This window comes from Canis aureus, chromosome 15 (assembly GCF_053574225.1).
Source record: "Canis aureus isolate CA01 chromosome 15, VMU_Caureus_v.1.0, whole genome shotgun sequence".
Lineage (NCBI taxonomy): Eukaryota > Metazoa > Chordata > Mammalia > Carnivora > Canidae > Canis > Canis aureus.
The window spans coordinates 53,592,160-53,610,212 of NC_135625.1; the positions used below are offsets into that span (position 1 = coordinate 53,592,160).

At 67.1% G+C, this 18,053-nt stretch overlaps 1 protein-coding gene across 5 annotated transcripts in view; it reads right to left on the reverse strand.

Annotated features, from left to right (window-relative positions):
- Positions 1 to 18,053, reverse strand: part of CAMK2B (calcium/calmodulin dependent protein kinase II beta) — a 77,017-nt gene that overhangs the window by 1,827 nt on the left and 57,137 nt on the right. For 3 of the 5 annotated variants that reach the window (XM_077849919.1, XM_077849922.1, XM_077849923.1), the window contains 14 exons: positions 17,428 to 17,530; positions 17,256 to 17,339; positions 15,937 to 16,031; positions 15,665 to 15,787; positions 15,215 to 15,298; positions 14,602 to 14,644; positions 13,599 to 13,673; positions 9,309 to 9,349; positions 9,147 to 9,218; positions 7,876 to 7,920; positions 6,396 to 6,444; positions 691 to 766; positions 475 to 569; positions 149 to 383 (listed from right to left, as the gene is read on the reverse strand). In XM_077849919.1, the coding sequence (XP_077706045.1) occupies positions 151 to 383; positions 475 to 569; positions 691 to 766; positions 6,396 to 6,444; positions 7,876 to 7,920; positions 9,147 to 9,218; positions 9,309 to 9,349; positions 13,599 to 13,673; positions 14,602 to 14,644; positions 15,215 to 15,298; positions 15,665 to 15,787; positions 15,937 to 16,031; positions 17,256 to 17,339; positions 17,428 to 17,530 (1,218 nt within the window). In that variant the 3' untranslated portion in view covers positions 149 to 150. The remainder of the gene's footprint in view (positions 1 to 148; positions 384 to 474; positions 570 to 690; positions 767 to 6,395; positions 6,445 to 7,875; positions 7,921 to 9,146; positions 9,219 to 9,308; positions 9,350 to 13,598; positions 13,674 to 14,601; positions 14,645 to 15,214; positions 15,299 to 15,664; positions 15,788 to 15,936; positions 16,032 to 17,255; positions 17,340 to 17,427; positions 17,531 to 18,053) is intronic. The other 2 variants (XM_077849920.1, XM_077849921.1) reach the window with 2 other exon arrangements.

Here is an 18,053-nt window from a genome sequence, read left to right on the forward strand (position 1 = left end):
GGGGTCAGCTCGCAAGAGATGGGGAGAGGGACCAGCTCTCACGAGTCCCAGGGAGGAGGGGGAGGACAGGGTGGGGTGCTGCCTGCGTGCGTCCTGGGCGGCCTACCCCCCCACCCCCTGCGCCCGGCAGGCCCCATCCCGCACCCACCTTCACTGCAGCGGGGCCACGGGCGCGCCTGAGCAGTGGAAGTGCACATTCTGCCACTTGCCATCACGGCGGTGCCACACGCGGGTCTCCTCGGACTGGCTGGTGCGGGGCCGGCCCTGCCCGTCAATGTACTGCGTGAGGCGGATGTAGGCGATGCACGCCGCGTCCTCCCCGATGACGTGCACGTGGGGGTTCAGGATGGTCGTGTGGATGGGCTTGCTGTTCTTGGCGAGCACTGCAGGCAGGGCAGAGGCAGGGGCTGGGCTGGGGCGCCCCTGAGGCCTGCCACCCCTTGCCCGGGGCTTGCCGGCGGTGCCCCCACTCACGGTTCTCGAAGTAGAATCTGTGGAAGTCCATCCCTTCGACCAGATTGCCCAGAGCTTCAGGCTCGAACGAGGTCAGGCCTGGGTCACAGATTTTCCTGGGGGGCAGACCCCGGTGAGGAGAGGCCCCGCCGCCTCCCGACCCTCCGTCCCCCCACAGGGAAGCCCCCCAGGTCTCCCCCGAGGCCACCCGGGGCCCAGCCCAGATGCCCGGCTCACGCGTAGGCCTCGAAGTCCCCGTTGTTGACGGCCTCGATGAGCTGCTCCGTGATCTTGATGACTTCCTGCTTCCGCGCTGCAGGGGGACACGGCCGCCCGGTGACAGGCCTGCCCGAGCCACCCTGCCCCCACCTGCCTCTCTTCCCCAGGGGCCCGGCACCTCGTCGGCCAGCTCACATCACCCTCCCCTCGTGTGCAAGTCCACCCGGTCCTGTCTGACATACACTGCGCCCATGTGACAGACACAACACGCAGAGAGGGGACACAGAGCCTGCACCAGCCACCCTGTGTGGCCCCTTTCCCTCCAGCTGCAGCCCTGGGACCCGCCCTCCTGGCTGGCTCCTGCCCATCCAGACTCGGTGCAGAACCCTTCCCGAATCCACCATCTGTTGAGGAACACGTACGGGGGACCGGCGGTGGGGCCGAGGGGCCCGGGGAGCCCACGGACTGACGGCTGGCTGCACACCTGCCGCCTGTACCTGTTCGCAGCCACGCGCCCACCGTACACGCTGCACCCCAGGGCTCGGTCTCTGCCCACCCAGCCTCTGCACCTGGACAGGCCTGGCCCCGGGGTGCTGGCCGTGGTCTCTTTAACGACTTGTGTGAGAACAACACAGCCCTGCACCCTGCGGACCCAACGCCAGACAACTTTCTGGGTCGCTGAGACTTCTCTAAAGAAACAGGCCCTGCAGATAACGCTGCGTATGCTCGCGTTCCCCTAAGTCTCCTTCGCACCTCCTCCTCAGAGAAGGCCTGTCCTCGGTAGGCCCTCAACTGCTTCCACGCACGTGCACCCGCAAGTGCACACACACAACCTATCACGTGTGCACCCACAGAGAAGCATGGCAAAGGCGAGCCTCAGGCCCTGAAGGGTCCCCGGAGCTCCTCCCACGGGTGCTCTCCAGGTCACCACACATGCCCCCGTGGCTGAACAGCACATGCATGAGCTGAGGCGTGTGCTCACATCCGGAGCACCGACCGCAGGCGCTCGAGGGGTTGCCCACAGCCCTGCCATGGGTGCCCCCTCCCACAGAGGCCCCCCTCGAAGACGTTCTGGACTGTTCAGGCAGCAGGAGCTCCAACCTGAGGGCTTGGGTGCCCGAGTGTGTGCCACTGTCACGGGGGGGCAGGGCATGTGTGCACACATGTGCGTGTTCACATGTGGGGATCTGTGTGTGCACCCACCTGCGAGTTTCTCCTGTCTCAGAAACCACCCTCTTGGGACCCAACTGCCCTTGTGCTGAGGCCCCATTTCCATTTCTCACTGGGCTCTGTGTCTGGACCTGGGTTGGGGCCCAGGCTGTGGGCTTCCATGCAGAGCCCGGGCCCCAGCTGTCTGGTCGGCCCTGCAGGCTGCAGCTGCCTCGCGGCCACCCATATCCACCCGCAGGGCGGTCCCTACACACACTGCCTTCCGCTCTTGGTCCTGGGACCCCAGGCAGGCCCCCTCCCTCTGCATCGTCTCTGTGGCTTCTGGCAGCCTTCCCCCACCACCCCCCCGCGCCCTCTCCCTGGGCATTTCTAAGGTCCCTGTCACCTTAGTGGAGGTGACCTCCCTTTGCCATCCAGCTTTTCCCCAGCGACCCCTGAGCCAGGCGGCCCCACCCGTGTGAGGGTGGACGGCGCCTGCATGTCCGACACCCGACACTCGCTGGCCCCCCCTGTTCACATCAGCACCCACAGGAGCCTTCGGCCAATAGCGCTGCGACTGGAACGGACGCCGTGGCCTCTGTCCTGTGTCCCGGGCACCCCCCTCCTATGGCAAGTTAACCTGATCTGCCACTTAATGAAGTTGTGTTGAACATTTTCAAACACGTTGTAGCACAAGATGGGGGTATAAACAGGAGGAGAGGGTCAGGGTCACAGCACAGCAGGCCCTGGAGCTTGGGAAACACCGCACCCATCCCACAGACAGGCCAGGGGAGGCTGCAGGGGGGCTGCTGCCCAGACCCCCTTCCGCCTGGCGTGGCAGCCCTGCCTCCCCTGGGGGTATGCGGGGTGAGGGGCTCCCTGGGAGGAGAGGTTGGGAGCTGTGACCCCCCAGCAGGCGGCTCCGCGGCCCCAGCCTTGTCGTATGGGCAAGGGTCTGGCTCGGGAGGGGTTCCGGACCTGGACCCCAGCCTCTTCCCTCCCTCTCTTGGGACAAGCCGGCAGGCAGGGAAGCCAGGCTGCTGCCAAATGGTGACCCCAGGCTGGCCCTAATCCAAAACCCTTGGCAGCTGTGGGGGCACTGGGAGTCCCCAGCCACCCCAAGCGGGCAGCTGCGCAGGATCAGCCTGGATTGGGTGTAATCCCTGATTATGGGAAACGTGGCTTGGGCCAGTGGGCAACGACCCCATTTACACATGAGGACAGTTGGCAGGCGCGTGACCCCAACCCGCCCCAGACGGCCCTCTGCAGCCTGTGCCTCAGTGCTGGGAGAGCCCCAGCCCGAGGTGGAGGTGGGGGTACCCACTGCTGCAACCCTGGGAGTCAGGTCCCAACCCAGACAGCTCGGGGGTGGACTCCACCCCCGTCCTTCGCCTGTGGCCGCCCCAGCACCCAAAGGAGCCACGGTGCTGGAGACTTAGGGGTGCACATGCCAGAACAAGGACTGTGCTCTCCAGAGGCCCTCACACCCCCAGCCTGCCCTACCTGCTGCTCCAGGCCCCCCCCCCACGCCTCCCTTCAGTCCTGCTCAGGGCCCTTTTCTGCGGCCCCCACCTCCATAATTTAGTTCCAGGTGGACCCCCAGGGTCAGCCCGGGGGTGCTCAGAGCCCCCAACCTGGCCTACAGTGCAGACTCCAAGGGCAGTTCACAGCCCTGGGCCGGGGGGGGGGGGGGGGGGAAGGGGGTGTCTCATGCTGGGAGGGCCCCCTGGGGGCACCTCTCCGTGTATCCCAGCCTCTGCTTCCTCATCTGTTAAACCAGGGCCAAGAGGGGTTGGGGAGAGGGGAACGTGGATGGTGCCGAGCCCCCAGGCTCTCCCGTGCACCTGCCCCAGCCCTGCCCCCTCCTCCTCCCCACCTGCCTCTGTGAACGGCACCCAAGCTCCTGGCCAAGCACTGAGCGCTCCTGGGGGGCCACTGCTGTCCAGAGGCCACCCCATTCCCTCTTGCCTTGCCCCTGTGCGCCCCTACCCCGCTGCCGTGCTTTGCTCCCCCTCCTCCCTGCCCTGACCCTCGACCCCCAGGCCCGCACTCACCCAGCCACTCCCCGGCCATGCCCAGCCCCTGTTCCACAGCCTCTCATCGGAGGGCACCTCCCTGGCCGGTGCCTCCCGGCAGGTGGGGGAGGCTGCAGCCCTAGGGTGTCACCCATCCCTGTAAGTGATCCTGGTGGCAGTCGGCAGACGGGCTGGAGCGGCTAGCTCCTCCCTCCCTGCTTGGGGCGGGGCCCCTTGCCCCCCAGCCCCGGTGCCCCTGCAACCCAGTGTCTGCGTCACTCGGGCCCACAGGTCACAGGCTGCTTCTCCCTGTTTCTGAGTCTTTCCTGCACGCACACGAGCATATTTCCAGGCGCCCGCCTTCAGCCACAAGCTGGTTTCCTGAGGCCCAACGACACCGTCCTGTGGCCCCCTCTGGGCACCCCCAAGCTGGCCTCTCCCCAGAGTGAGGGGTAGCGCACCATGGCCAGGAGGCTCGGCACTCCCGCGAGCCCCCAAGGAGCAGCTGGGAGCCAGTCAAGGTGCCACATGCACAGGGTGGGTGGGGGGCCTGGGAGAGCTGGAGACAGGCATGGGGGCGGGGGGGGGGCTGACCCCTCCTCACTGCATTCAGGGTGTCAGGGACCCTGGGGGCTGGGGCAGAGCAGCCTGCATATGAACAGGGGTGGGCAGGGGGCACAGAGAACAGAAAAGCTATGGGGTGATGAGCCAAGACAGAGAGTAGAGGGCAAGGGAGCACATGGGGAGGGGGACATGGGGGGCCTGGGGGACAGAGAGGGTGAAGGTGGACATGGGGGACAGAGAAGGATGTGAGTGGACACTGGGGCATATGGGGGACACGGGGGGACATAGGGACAGAGGAGGAGGCTCCAAGAATGTCCAGGCAGGTGCATGGTCCGCCTGGGTGGAGAGCAGCTGCTATGGGCAGAGGGTGCCCCCCAAGAGGACAGAAGCAGCTCAGTGTGTGCAGAACCCCCGAGGAGAACCCAGCCAGGCAGGAAGGCCAGGCCTTGTCCGTCTCAGCCCGCAAGCCTGTGGTGGGGAGAGGCTTCTGGAGGAGCACCTCGTCTATGCCTCCCTGGGGCCCTGTTGGGTGCTGTACCGGGAAGGTCAGGTGGTCAGGAAGGCAGCCCCAGGCCCGGGGGAGCCTCTGGGGGAGAGGCCTGGGGTGGTGGACGGCAGTGCAGTGCAGGGAGGGCGCTGGGGAGGGCAGAGGCTGGGAGTGCCCTGCGCAGTCAGTGCCAGGCCCCGGGCAGCTATGTGCGGAGCCGGCAGGGAGCCCCCGAGCCCCTCCCCACGGAACTCAAGATGTCAGGGCCTATGGGGGCTGGGGCAGACAGAGCACAGAGCTGTCTCCCGCCCTGGGGCCAGTCTTAGCAGCAAAAAGCCCCCGGGGCGCCTGGGGGGCTCAGCGGTTGAGCGGTTGAGCCTCTGCCTTCAGCTCAGGTTGTGACCCTGGGGTCCCGCATCGGGCTCCCAGCAGGGACCTGGCTTCTCTCTCTGTCTATGTCTCTGCCTCCCTGTGCCTCTCATGAATACATAAATAAAATCTTTAAAAAAAAAAAAAAAAAAGCAGCCCCTGGCCCCACAGGCCACAAGAGGAGCCCCCAGCCTTGGGGGGAGCCACCAGCCTTGGTGGGGCCGAGGGGGCCCCGGGAAAACCCCGAACTCTATCTGCACCCTGCAGAGAGGTGAAGGCTGGGGGTCTTCAAGGACGCACCACCCGCACAGGAGCCCACCTATCGAGCAGGGCGGGCAGGGGGCTGATGGGCAGGGGGTGGAGGTGAGATGGGGGTGAATGGGAGGACAGGAGGGGGCACGCACAAGGATGAGTGAGGTTAGGCTGGGGAGCCCCCACACACAGCTCACAGGGGGTCCAGGGACTGTGGGCACATGGGAGGCAGGGCTGGGGCGTGGTGGGAGGGGAACAGGCCTGCCCCCCGAGGTTGCTGTCTCGGCTAGACAAGGTGCGACCGGGGTCTGGGCCGGGAGGAGGCTGGGAGGCCGGTCCTCTCCCCCGTTGACCCTCGACACCCCCCACCCCGCTGCAGGCTCAGGCCAGGCAGTCAGGGACCCGGCATCAGGACGGCCTGGGCCTGTGTCAGTCTGCTTGTGGAAACCCCGTGAACATCTACCCTCCCTTCCCTGTCTGGGGTATCGCTGTGTGCCCCAAACTGTCTGGGCATATCTCTGGAGCCTGTGGCCTGGTGTGGGTGGGCTGGGACGCCACCTCCCTCCCTGGGTTGCTGACACGGCTGGGAGCAGAAAAGGGGGTGCCCCTCGGGGTGCAGGCAGAGCCGCTGGCCTTCACGGTGTGGAAACCCTGCATGCGCAACGGTGCCGCCCACCTGCCCTCACAGGCCGTGGAAGCACCCAGAACCCAGGGAAGGCCCCCACGCTGGCGTCTACGGATCAGCTGGCAGCCAGGCAGAGTCCTGGAGAAGACACGGAGCCGCCTCGGCCAGGAGCTCGTTGCCCCAGGGAGCCCAGGGCGGCCACACGCTGCGCAGCCCCGGCCCCCCGGCCCCCGGCCCGCGGCCACCCGCCCTCCGGCCCTACCTTTTGTGTCCTCGTCCTCTATGGTGGTGTGGGTGCTGTCCGACGACTCCTGGGGACACACAGGGAGGCAGCAGGTCAGCATGTGGCCTCCACGGGGCCTGCAGGTGCCCCCCGGTGACCCCATGGGCGGGGCTGGAGCTTCACACACCCCGGAGGTCACCTGACCCCAAGGCTCACACCCCTGATGGCTGATGGCCGGGGGCTCTGGTGGCCCCTCCTCCCGACGAGACGCACCTGGAGGGAAGGCGCCCTATGCTCACAGGAGTCTCCAACAAGACAGGAAGAGGGGCTCTTTGGGGCCCCGGGAAGTGGGCAGGCTCCCCCAGCCTGAGGCCCTGAGAGCCGTGGCCTGCCTGGGGCAGGAGGGGGCTACCCACGTGTCCTTCCCGGAGGCGGCCACCGGCCCCCGGGGCCTAGACTGAGCAGCCAGGCCGGCTCTCACCGCCCCACTCAGGGCTTCCTGCCCTCCAGGTCCGGTCACAGGTCCCGGAGTTCCCAGGACACCGGCTTGCCCCTCAGAGCTTCCTAACAGGGTGTCCTGACCAGACACGCTGCTCCAGGCTCGGTCCAGAGATGGTCGTAGGCCTGGGGCTCATACCACAGCCCCAGAAGGGGCTCTAGAGGCCCCTTGCAGGGACACCGGGACTGTCACCCCAGACACAGGGTCTGAGGGACACCCATCAGCAGCTACAAGGCAGGAGGACGCCCAGGCCCTTCCTAGCACCTGGCGTCCGGACTGGCTGACAGGCGGGGGCTCCCAGCCCACTGCCCGGGTGTGGGGGCCCCTCCGAGGAGCCCTGGCCTGGGTGGGAGTCTGACCGCAGACCCAGGTGTGCTAGGCATGGGGTGCTGGTCCTGGAAACCCAGCTGGGCTGCCCAGCATCCCTCCCGCCACCCCGAGAGCCAGCCCCTTCTCTGGCCCCGGGGCATGGATGCCGACGCAGTGGGAGTGATGCCGCTGCCGTGTGAAGGAGCAGCAATAAAGGACGCAGCCTTGCTCAGCGGAAAGCACGGGGGCAGAGGTGAGCAATGGGGTGAGGCCAGGGGCGTCCTGCTGCTTCCTCCTCCCGGCCCACACTGGCCCTTCTTTCCAGGGAACCCCTGAGGCGGCCCTGCTCTCCTGGCTCCCAGCTCTGCTGGGCCCAGCCACTGCCAGGGCTGGACGCACAGCACGGAAGGTCCTGAGAAGCAGATCCTGCTCCGAGCCTCGGGGGGTCTCAGGCAGCCCCAGAGGCCATGTCAACCGTGGACTTGGAGACAGCCATGCCCACGAGGGCGGTACGGAGGGCCTTGTCCCAAGGGGGCAGCCATGGACCTGTAGGGCGGTGTCCTACCTTGAGAGGACTCACTGCACATCTGCCCCCCCAGGTCTCAGCACAAGGGCTTCCCCGGGTCAGTGCCCCAGACCTGCCCCTAGCCAGGGGGCCTGCCTCCTGCCTGAGCGCAGGCTCCCAAGGGGGTGATGAAGGCGCAGCAGTACCTTGATCCCGTCCACAGGGTTATGAATGACCGTGGTTTGAGGCTCCTACAGAAGAAGGAAGCACAGAGGAGGAAAGAGGGAAGTGAGAGGAGGAGGAGGAGGAGGAGGGTGCAGGGAAGGACGGCAGCCGAGCATGGATGGCAGGAGGTGGAGCGGGCTGGGGAGGCCTGGGGGTGCCCAGGGTGGCCAGAGAGCAAGCATGTGCGCCCATGGAACGCAGCAGACAGCATGGGGGCCGCGGGTGGGGAAGGAGGCCCTCCCCTCCCTTTGCGGCCTGGCCCTCAGTCGCGGGTGGGGGGCATTTTGAAGATGTCATGGGGGTAGGGGTGTCATATGGGATGGACGGGGTCCGAGACGGGGCTGGCTGTGAGGGACCCTCCCCTCCTGGGCTGAGGCCACCCCCATGTGCTATACGGCCATTTGGCCCACCCGCCTTCCTGGGGTCAGCGGACACACCGCGTGAGCTCTGCACAACCTCAGAACCCGAGCACCAGCAAACCCCAACTTCGTGGGGTGGCCAGCTCTCCACAGGCTGCCACGGGCACACAGGACCCCTGCACCACCAGCTGGGGGGGCCCCCTAGACAGGACCCCCCGGGCGAGAGGGCCAGAGCCAGCAGTTCCTCTGCACTCTCCTGGGCCAGAAGCCCTGGCCTCGCCCTCTGGGCACCCACAGGCCAGCACAGCCACAGGGGTGCATCTCCCGGGCTGCTTCGGGGCCCACGGTACCTGGACTCTGCTGGGAAGCTGCCAGCAGATGACCCCTGGGTCATCACCAGGACAATCACCCAGGGGTCTTGTCTCTCCCTCCAGAACACTGGGTAGGCTCCAAAGCTAAGACCAGCCCCACCCATTCTTCCTGGGAGAAACGGAGGCCACCCCCTGCCAGAGGGCATACCCCTGCAGCACCTGGGAGGTGTCTCCCCACTGGGCCATGCCCCTGCAGAGTGTCAGGCCCAGACACAGAGTGGACCTGATGAGGGCAGAGGAGCACCGGGTGGTGCCCCTGAAGGCCTCTCACTGCTGACATGTTGACGGGCGGCTGGACCTGTCCCCCCGCAGCTGAGGGGGGCTCCCTAGCTCAGCCCCAGGATGGACCTCGTTCCACAACTGAGAGGCGGGTGGGGGTGGGGGCGGCTGGAGGGCCCAGTGCGGTCCAGCAGAGACAGGCTGGGGCTGGACCCCACCAGCACCCCAGGCCTCCTGACCGGCGGCCACCACCCAGCCAGGGTGCAGGAGGGCTGGGGAGCAGAGCTGTGAGGGGCTCAGTACCAGGGCGGCCGGAGGGAGCGTCCCCTTAGGGCTGGTGGCAGCAGTGCTGTTTTTGGTGCTATTCGTCTGGGGCTGTGGAGAGAGGAAGAGGAGGTTAGGGGCAGGGGGAGCCACAGGAGTGTGGGATGGGCCAAGCTCCAGGGTCGGGCCAGGCGCACTTACCTTGACCGCGTCAGCCTTCTTGTTGAGCAAACTCTTGGCTGCTGCATTGGGATGAAACACGCACATGAGCCAGAGGCCTGGAGTCCACTGCTACCTGCCTCCCCCCAGAGGTGACCTCAGGGGCCTGGGGATTCCCAAGTGACCCAAGGTCCTGAGGCAGGGTGGCCTCTGCGGTCAGTGGGGGGACAGCGAGTCTGTGCCCAGTTCAGAGCTGGGCCATCCCGGAGAGACCCGGGGAGCCCCTCAGGGCTGCCCACCTCACTCTTCCCCAGGACGGACCCTCCCCTGGCCATTCTCTGTGACCTGGACACCAAGACTGCCCTCCTGCCTGGGCCCCGTGGCTTGTGGGGAGCATGCAGGCTCTGGCAAGAAGGCAGATTGCTCCCCCCTACCCAGGGAGGAGGTGGGGTGCTGGCCACATGCCTGTCATTCCTCTGTTCTCGGGCAGGGGGTGGCCCCCTCCCTCGGCGAACAGGACACACAGCCCCCTGCCCACAGGGCCAGGCCCCAGGCCGAGCCCCTTGGCGTACAGCACCCAAGGGCCTGGTGGCACTGACCCCAACACAGGCCCCTCTGTCCACTCCTGAGGACCCTGCGCTCTGAGTGGGTTCAGCAGGATGACTCCCGCGGGGAAAGGCTCAAAGGGCCACCCAGGCCTGTACCACCTGTCGGCCGCCCAGCAGATGGCCCGTCTCACCCCAACACGACCGCGCAGAGGTCAGGCCGGCCTGGCTCCTGCCTTCTGGGCTCCCGGGCCTGCCCCCGCCACCCTGCTCCCCTGTCACAGTGCCCCCAGCATCTGTGCCCTCCACGGCGCTCAGCTGTAATCGTAGGGCTGCAGAACTGAAGGAAGTCAGCTTACCTTCCAGGAAAGGAGAGGTGAGGAGTGAGGAAAAAAGAGAAAACAAGATTCGTGTGGTTAGGCAGGGGTGCAGGTGCACGGCCCAGCCCGGCCTGGTCCCCCCGCCCGCCTGCCCGCCCACGCACCCAGCCAAGCTGCCCCACGGGGTGGGGGGGTGTTAGAGAAGCAGCCGCGGGGGCAGACACCGGAGGGGAGGGGTCCAGGGGTGCTCTGGCCCCACCCCGCCACAGGCTCTAAGGGCTCCAGCCAGCCTGCCAGCCTTGAGCTGGGCTGCCTGCCCCGAGGGCCCACGGGGGTCATCCCTGGAGGCCAGCGACTCTGGGCTGAGATATCAGACCAACGTGCACACTTAGAGCGATGTGGTGGTTCTCAGAGTGGGGACCTCCAACAGCAGCAGCGGCAGCGTCCAGACCCACCCCAGACCTCCCGGGGGTGGCGGGGCATTTGGTCTAGGGGATCCTAATGCTGCTGCAGCTTGAGAACCATGGTCAGGGTCCCTGGCACAGTGACCAGGCCGGGTCCCAGGCCTCTGGGCCACTGCCTGCCGGCCACTCCCCTCTGTGCAAGGACACAGGTGGCTCTGCTTGACCAGAGCGGCCAGGGGGACTGTCCAAGCCCCAACCCCAGGCACAGTCTGCATTCCCACCACACATCAGGTCTCAGGGCCTCCCCCACAGGATCTACAGGGCCCTGTTTCACCAGAGGCCTGCCCCCTGGCCCGTCCCCACCCCCGGTCACAGGATCCCAGTCGGTGAGGGGATGACAGGCCGCTCCTTCCTTGACCGCTGGGCCTGCTGGCTCTGCATTTCATCCTCCCAAACCGCTGAGGCTGGATCAGGGCCATGCGGTGATGCCCTGGCGGCCCTGACCCCTGAGCATCCCGGAACCCGAGATGCCACCTTCCTGGGGCCATGTCCCACCTCCCTCTGCGGGGACCCTGGAAAGCTCTCCAGGTGGCAGCTAGAACCCACCTCCTAGGAACTCAGCACAGAGGGACAGGCCAGCCCTGCAGACGCAGGAGCAACGTGACCCCTGCTGACCTCAACCCTCTGCTCACTGCCCCACGGCCAGCGCACAGGTGGAGCCCAGGGCCCCCGTCCCCACTGGCTAACCAGCGGGGTGCTGGCTCCTCCAGGGTCCCGGGGGAAGGGGCCCCAGCCCATCCCAGAGGTGTGCGTCATGGCAGCCGAGCAGGCAGGCAAGCTGACCCCCACACCCTAGTTTAGGACGGGTCCCGTAGCCCCACGCAGCGCAGGCGTCAGAGCTGCTGCAGGCCAGGACCGGCACAGCAGCTCAAGGGGACGCAGCCAGCCCTGCCCGGCCTTCCTCCCAGAACCAGGCCCTGGGTGGAGGCGGAGAGACCCTGGGATAGACCCCCTCAGTCCCGGACTCTCAAAACCCCCTCTCCAGACTGTGCTACTCAAGACGGCCATACCACTCTGGGGACAGACGGCTCCAGCAGGGCCCAGGCTCCAGAAAGCCCAACAGCAGACACGAATCCTCTTCGCCCATCCCAAACACTTCCCCTCAGGAACTCCCTTTAACCAGAGCCTGAGAGTCTGGGCGCAGGGCAGGGGGCGCACGGCCAGGCCCCTCCTAAAAGCGGCTCCTGTACATTCACGTCTCAGTCCTGGACTGACTCCAGGGCCCTGCTCAGCCCCGTCTACGCTGGGTGTCACAAGCACCAGGCGGGCGCTTCCTCCAGACTTTCTCAAGCCAGATGTGCTACTTGGCAGCAAGTGCCCCAGGCCCCTGGTAGACAAGCAGAGGCCTCTGCAGCACCCACCAGGGGTCCCCAAGCCATGCCCCCCCACCCCCCACGGATGCCAGCTCTCTTGCCTCCTCTCCGGGAAGCCCGAGATGCTCTAACGACTTGCAGCATTCATCTCTACAAAGACACCCTGGGCTCCTCTGCCCGGGGGTACTGTGTCACCCAGATCCTGTCCCCCTCGGGGGAGCGATGGCCTTGGAGCAGAGACCCCCTCCCAGTGCAGCTGGCTGAGAGGGGTCGACATAGCAGAGGGGCTTCAGCCCAAGGGCCCAGCCTCTGCCTCGTCCCCTCGCTGGTCGCCCGGGACAGCCATGCTGGGCTCAGCCCACATGCACTGACCACCCCCGGGACAGCAGCCCTGGGTGCCCCGGCAGGGGCTGCGCATGCACACGGCCTCATGCAGTCGCTCTGCTCCGCATCCGCTGCAGGCAGGTGGGCTTCAGGCAGGAGCCCCCGGCAGAGAGCAGCCCAGAGGCTTGGCTCACTGGGCTGGGCAGCAGCGCGTCACCAGGAGCGCCCAGGCTCCCTGTTCCCTGGCCCCGCTTCCTCCTTCCCGTCACGCGCTCCAGAAAGGCTCCGGAGAGGAATCTAAGGATCGAAGCCCTCTGGGGCCTTGCCGCCGGGCACATCCTCTGGGCTCATGGGAGGGGCGCAGACCCTCGTTCCCGAGGGTGGCCCTGCCCTGAGTACCCCCAGAAGGAGGTGGCTGGGGGACGCATCCCCTGCGGGACCTGGAGGCAAGAGCTGGGGTGGACGGCTGGCTGGGGCGGCCTCTGCCCTGACCAAGCCGAAGCACGAGGCACCAGCACAAAACCAGGCCCCAGAGCTCCGTCTGGGGAGCCCGGGGATGGCACCACCCCAGCTGCAGGTGGCTCCGTGCACCCTAAACCTGCACCACCCTCAGCTCAAGCTGGTCCACCCTCAGATCCTGGGGCCCGGTCCACCGGCCCTCAGGGGTTCTGGCTAAGGTCACAGCTGGGTGGGCGGGAGCTGCTGGCCTGAGGCTCCTGGGAGGAGCAGGCCGGCTTCACACGTGTGGGAAGAGATGAGGGGCCTCATACAAAAAACCAACAGGACGTTCGGGGAGGGGGGGCTGAGGCTCCCCTGTCCTGGGGCTCACAGGGCACACATGCACACGTCGGACCCAGCACAGACCACCAGCTCCATGCGAGTGACGGGGAGCAGCACAGGGCAGGTCCCTGGGGGCAGGGGGGGCCAGGCCGGGGGTGCACAGTGCAGGGTGTCTTTCTCCCCGGGAGTCCCCCACTCAGGCTCCAGACCCCACAGCAGCCCTGAGGCTCCCTCTGGGTGCTCAAGGTCACTCTGAGCAGGGCTCGTGAGGCACAAGTGGGGAGAGACAGCAGAGAGCACAACGCTCTGTCCAGAGGGGTCTCCTGACCCCTAGAGTCTAGGGGGTCAGGGGTCAGGACCGAGGATCCGTGTGATGCACGTGGGGGGAGGCAGGACTCAGGGGTCACCTAGCCTGGCCCCTCCTTTAGCATAGCGGGGGCTGCCTCCTGTTCTCCAAGTGGGACCTGTCCAGGGCGGGAGCTGGGGCTCCCGGGGCCTAGGGGGTGGCTCTGGAGGCCCGGCCGGCAGCTGCGTGCAGCGAGGGGGCTGCATGCCGCCAGGCGGGACCCTGGTCACGAACATCTACCTTGTTCCACCAGCCCCATGGTGGTGCCGGAGGCCGCGGTGGACATTGTGGCCGGAGCGGTGGTCTGTCTGCCCACTGTTAGCACCGGGTTAGAGACGAGGGAGGGGCGGACACAGACGGGGCGGGCAGGGGAGGGAGGAGGAGAGACAAAGGAAGCAGAAGAAGATTAGAGTCCACAGTCGGTGGCGGATGGCTCCAGAGTCCCGTTCCCGGGAGAGTGGGAACAGGACCCAGACTGAGTGACAGGTGAAAAGCATCTGCCTCCTTTCTCCTTAGAAAACCCCAGCGGGGGCTTCTCGCGCCCAGGATGGGACCCATCGTGCTGGAGTGACACACACCCCCCGTTCCCGGCACCACAGGATCACAGCAAAGGTCACAGGACGGGGTGCTGGATACAGACGCACAGGGACGGACCCCAGACGCTCCCGCACCCAATGACGCGGGCGACAGACAACCACAGGACAGCCAGTGGGCCACCTGCCCCTCAGGTGACGCCGTGCCCACACGGGGCCGCCAGGGCCCCTGGCCTCGGGGTCGCTGACAGACGCCCCTGAGCAGCCGCACGCCACAACCCGCCCCCGCCCCCCACCCCCCCCACCCCCCTGGCCTCGGTGCCCCAGGCGGGCAGCCACCAGCGAGTCCGGAGCTCAGTGGAGAGGTCCCGGGTCCTCCTCTCTCTCCCCCACACAGAACGGGTGCTCAGAGGGCTCAGGACAACAAGGCCACGGAGGTGCCGACAGACACACAGAGCTGCGGCCCAGGCGGCGGGCAGCTCACACATGAGGGCGTCAGGCGAGGATACAGACACCCAACACGCAGGGACGGGGGTGAGTGCCAGGTCAGGGTGGGGGCGCCCCGGAGCCTAGGCCCTGTGGCCCCGGGAGAGCAGGAGGCCAGGCCGCTGAGCGGCAGGCAGATGGGCGGGGAGATGGGGTGAGGGAAGGCGGGCGGCTGGCACTGGTGCCCTCGGAAGCCTGCTTTTCCAGGAGAAGACCATTCTCACCTGAGAAATTTCTCGTGGCCAGCATGGTGGTGAGGATCGCGCCCTGGGGAGAAACAGGCAGCTGAGGCCTGGCCACCCCGGCCCCAACCTCAGCCTGGGGGCGCCTGGCAGGACTCAGGCCCCTGCCTCGCAGACCAGTCTGCAGACTCAGCAGCTGCAGGGGACTGGCCGCCTGCTTCCAGAGTTGACAAAGCGGTGGCCGGTGGACCACAGCTTCTAGAGGGCTCCAGGACCCCAGGGCTCCTCCCACTGGCCCCCTGACAGCCTTCTCCTCCCCACCCACCAGGCTGGTCCCCTAGCTCAGCCTGCAGGGGGTCAGGGCCGCCCACTCACTCACCCTGAAGTGAGCGGCAGTGACCCGGGGCACCTGCCTGTGCACAGCCCTGGGTGCATGGAACCCTGTTGCGGGGAACCCCGAGGAAACCCCCAGCCTGCAGGCTGGTGCCACGCTCTCCAGGGTCACTGCCATGTGGGGCCCAGGATAGGGCCAAGATCGCTGGGACCGCTGTGCCTCCCCTCACTAAGCCTGCCAGGACCCCTGGGGCCGCTCCCAGTCCAGGACCCTTAAGGGCACAGTCACCTGGGCGGTGGGCACTTGGGAGCTGCATCTCACCTTGAGCTTCCTCCGGGCATTGAACTTTTTCAAGCACTCCACAGTCTCCTGTCTGTGCATCATAGAAGCCACGGTGGAGCGTTGCTGTGGGGACAGAGGCCGTTTGGATGGGGGTCAGGGAGAGGGCTGGGGCAGCAGGGCTGGGGCATCCAAGCCACCCATCCCACCTGCTGCCCAGCCCCCACCCCTTAAAATCTGCCCCCACCTCACCCTCACCCTCCCGGCCTTCCTGACAGCCGTGTTCCCCAGCCAGGCCCTCTCGTCCACCTGGACATCTCGTCCGCCTGGACATCCCGTCCCCTCATACACAGCCCCCACCTTCCCAGACACTGAGCCCTCACAAACCCCCCAGTGTGTCCCCGGCCACAGGCCGTGCAGTACTCAGGAGACCAGGGAGGCCGGTCAGCTGTGCAGAGGAGACCCCAGGGTCACCATGCTGGGTGCACTTACGCAGACCCATGGGTGCTTCAGTGCTTCGTGTGCTGTGATGCGCTTGGCGGGGTTGATGGTCAGCATCTGGTTGATGAGGTTTTTGGCTTCAGGAGTAACGGTGTCCCACTCGGGGGACGGAAACTAGAATACAAGGCAACCCACGAGTGTTTCTGAAGCCCTCTCCCCAGGCGGGAGCCAGATTCTCCGAGTGGTCTACATCAGGGTCGTGGTTCTGGGAAGAGGAGCTTCCCCCTGGACGGGGAGGGGTCCGAAGGGGTCCCAGCACTCACATCATAGGCTCCTGCCTTGATCTGCTGGTAGAGCTTGTGCTGGTCCTCATCCCAGAAGGGTGGGTAGCCCACCAGCAGGATGTATAGGATCACCCCTGGGGGGAACAGAGCATGGACCTCACGGGGCTGCCCCACCCCACCTCAGCCCCCAACTCCCTGAGCCCATCCTCAGGCCTCCCCTGCAGCCCCCACCCCACCCCACCCCAGGTCCCCACTCCCTGGGCCCCCTCCACTGCCTCCACCCCCACCCCACTCCAGCCCCCCACTCCCTGGGCACCCCCTGCAGCTCCATCCTCATTTCACCCCACTCCCCACTCCACTCCACTCCCTACTCCCTGGACCCCCCACAGCCTCCACTCCCACCCCATCCCATCCCCCCACTCCCTGAGCCCTTCCCCAGGCCTCCCCTGTAGCCCCCACCCCACCCCACCCCAGGTCCCCACTCCCTGGGCCCCCTCTGCTGCCTCCACCCCACCCCACCCCAGCCCCCCACTCCCTGGGCACCCCCCTGTAGCCTCCATCCCCACTCCACCCCACTCCCCGGGCCCCTTACAGCCCTCACCCCACCCCAGCGCCCCACTCCCTGGACCCCCCACAGCCTCCATTCCTACCCCACCCCAGCCCCCCACTCCCTGGGCCCCCTCCACTGCCTCCACCCCCACCCTACCCCAGCCCCCCACTCCCTGGGCACCCTCCTGCAGCCTCCATCCCCACCCCCTGGGCCCTCCGCAGCCCCCACCCCATCTCAGCCCCCCATTCCCTGAGCCCTCCCTGGGCCCCTTGCAGCCCCCACCCATGCCCCACCCCACCCAACACCCCACCCCCTGAACCACCCATAGCCTCCATTCCCTGAGCCCCCTGCGGCCCCCACCCACACCTCATGCTCAACCCTGTGCCCTGGGAACACGAGCGTCCATCCAGGGTTCAGCTGTGCCTGGGACCCCCACCAAGGAGGCAGCCCTGCCACAGCCTGCATAGCCCCCACCCCTTTAGCACCCTGTGCTCCCCCTGGCCCAGCCCTCTCTTCTGGGCGGTGGGCTTCTCTGCCACAGCCAGGGTCGCGGTGGCAATTCTAATCTGTGCGGGCAGGGGCTCCAGGCCGGGTGCAGCCCCAGGAGTCAGCACTGCTGGTGGGCTACCCACCCTTCTGGACATCCCGTCCCCTCGCACACAGCCCCCACCTTCCCAGACACTGAGCCCTCGCAAACCCCCCAGTGTGTCTCCAGCCATGGGCCGTGCAGGGGTTGGCCTGGCCCAGCACCAGTGGTCCAGGCCCCCATGGCCCCTGCGGCCCCACGCCGCCCCTACAGGGGTCTCACCGCATGCCCAGATGTCCACCGGCTTGCCGTAGGCCTCCTTGCGCAGGACCTCCGGGGACAGGTAGCCCGGTGTGCCTGCGAACCCTGGGGGCAGGGGAAGGGCGGGGTGAGGGCCCCATCAGCCTCTGAGCCCCGTCCTCCCTCCTCCCCCTGCGGCCAGCGGGATGCTCACCAAACCATGCCTGCTGATCGCCCTGCACCTCGATGGCCAGGCCGAAGTCCGCCAGCTTCACGGCCGCCCCTTTGCACTTGCTGGCCAGGAGCAGGTTCTCGGGCTGCGGGGAAGGTGACCCACCAGTGGGTGTGTGGTTCACACCCGGGGTGTCACGGAGGGCAGGGGACACAGTAGACAGGACTGCGGTTTGCAGGCCTGGGTGCATGGGTCTGACCCCCTGCTGTGTGAGTGCTGCCCTGGCCAACACCTTGGGGCACCCCCTCAGCACCCTGGGGGCCTCTGGGGCACAGAGGAACCGGCTCACACCTCAGGGTGCAGCAACCAGACCTTAGTGCACCCGACAAGCCCTGGCAGGCGATGCCCCCACCCCATGTTCCACGTCTGGGTGCTCAGAGACACAGTGAGGGGCTGCCGGAGGAGCGGGACCCCCAGAGAGTAAGGAGGAAGGAGGCGGCTTGGAGCATCTGCCCCCACGTCCCTCTGGCTCGGGCCCATCCAGCACCCTCTGCCTCAGGGAGCAGCTGAAGGACACTCGTCCCCTGTCCCACGGCAGCACCAAGGAGACTGCGGCCCCCAACGGGGGACACGTGGCCCCGAGGGCCCAGAGTGTCCCTCTACCCCGT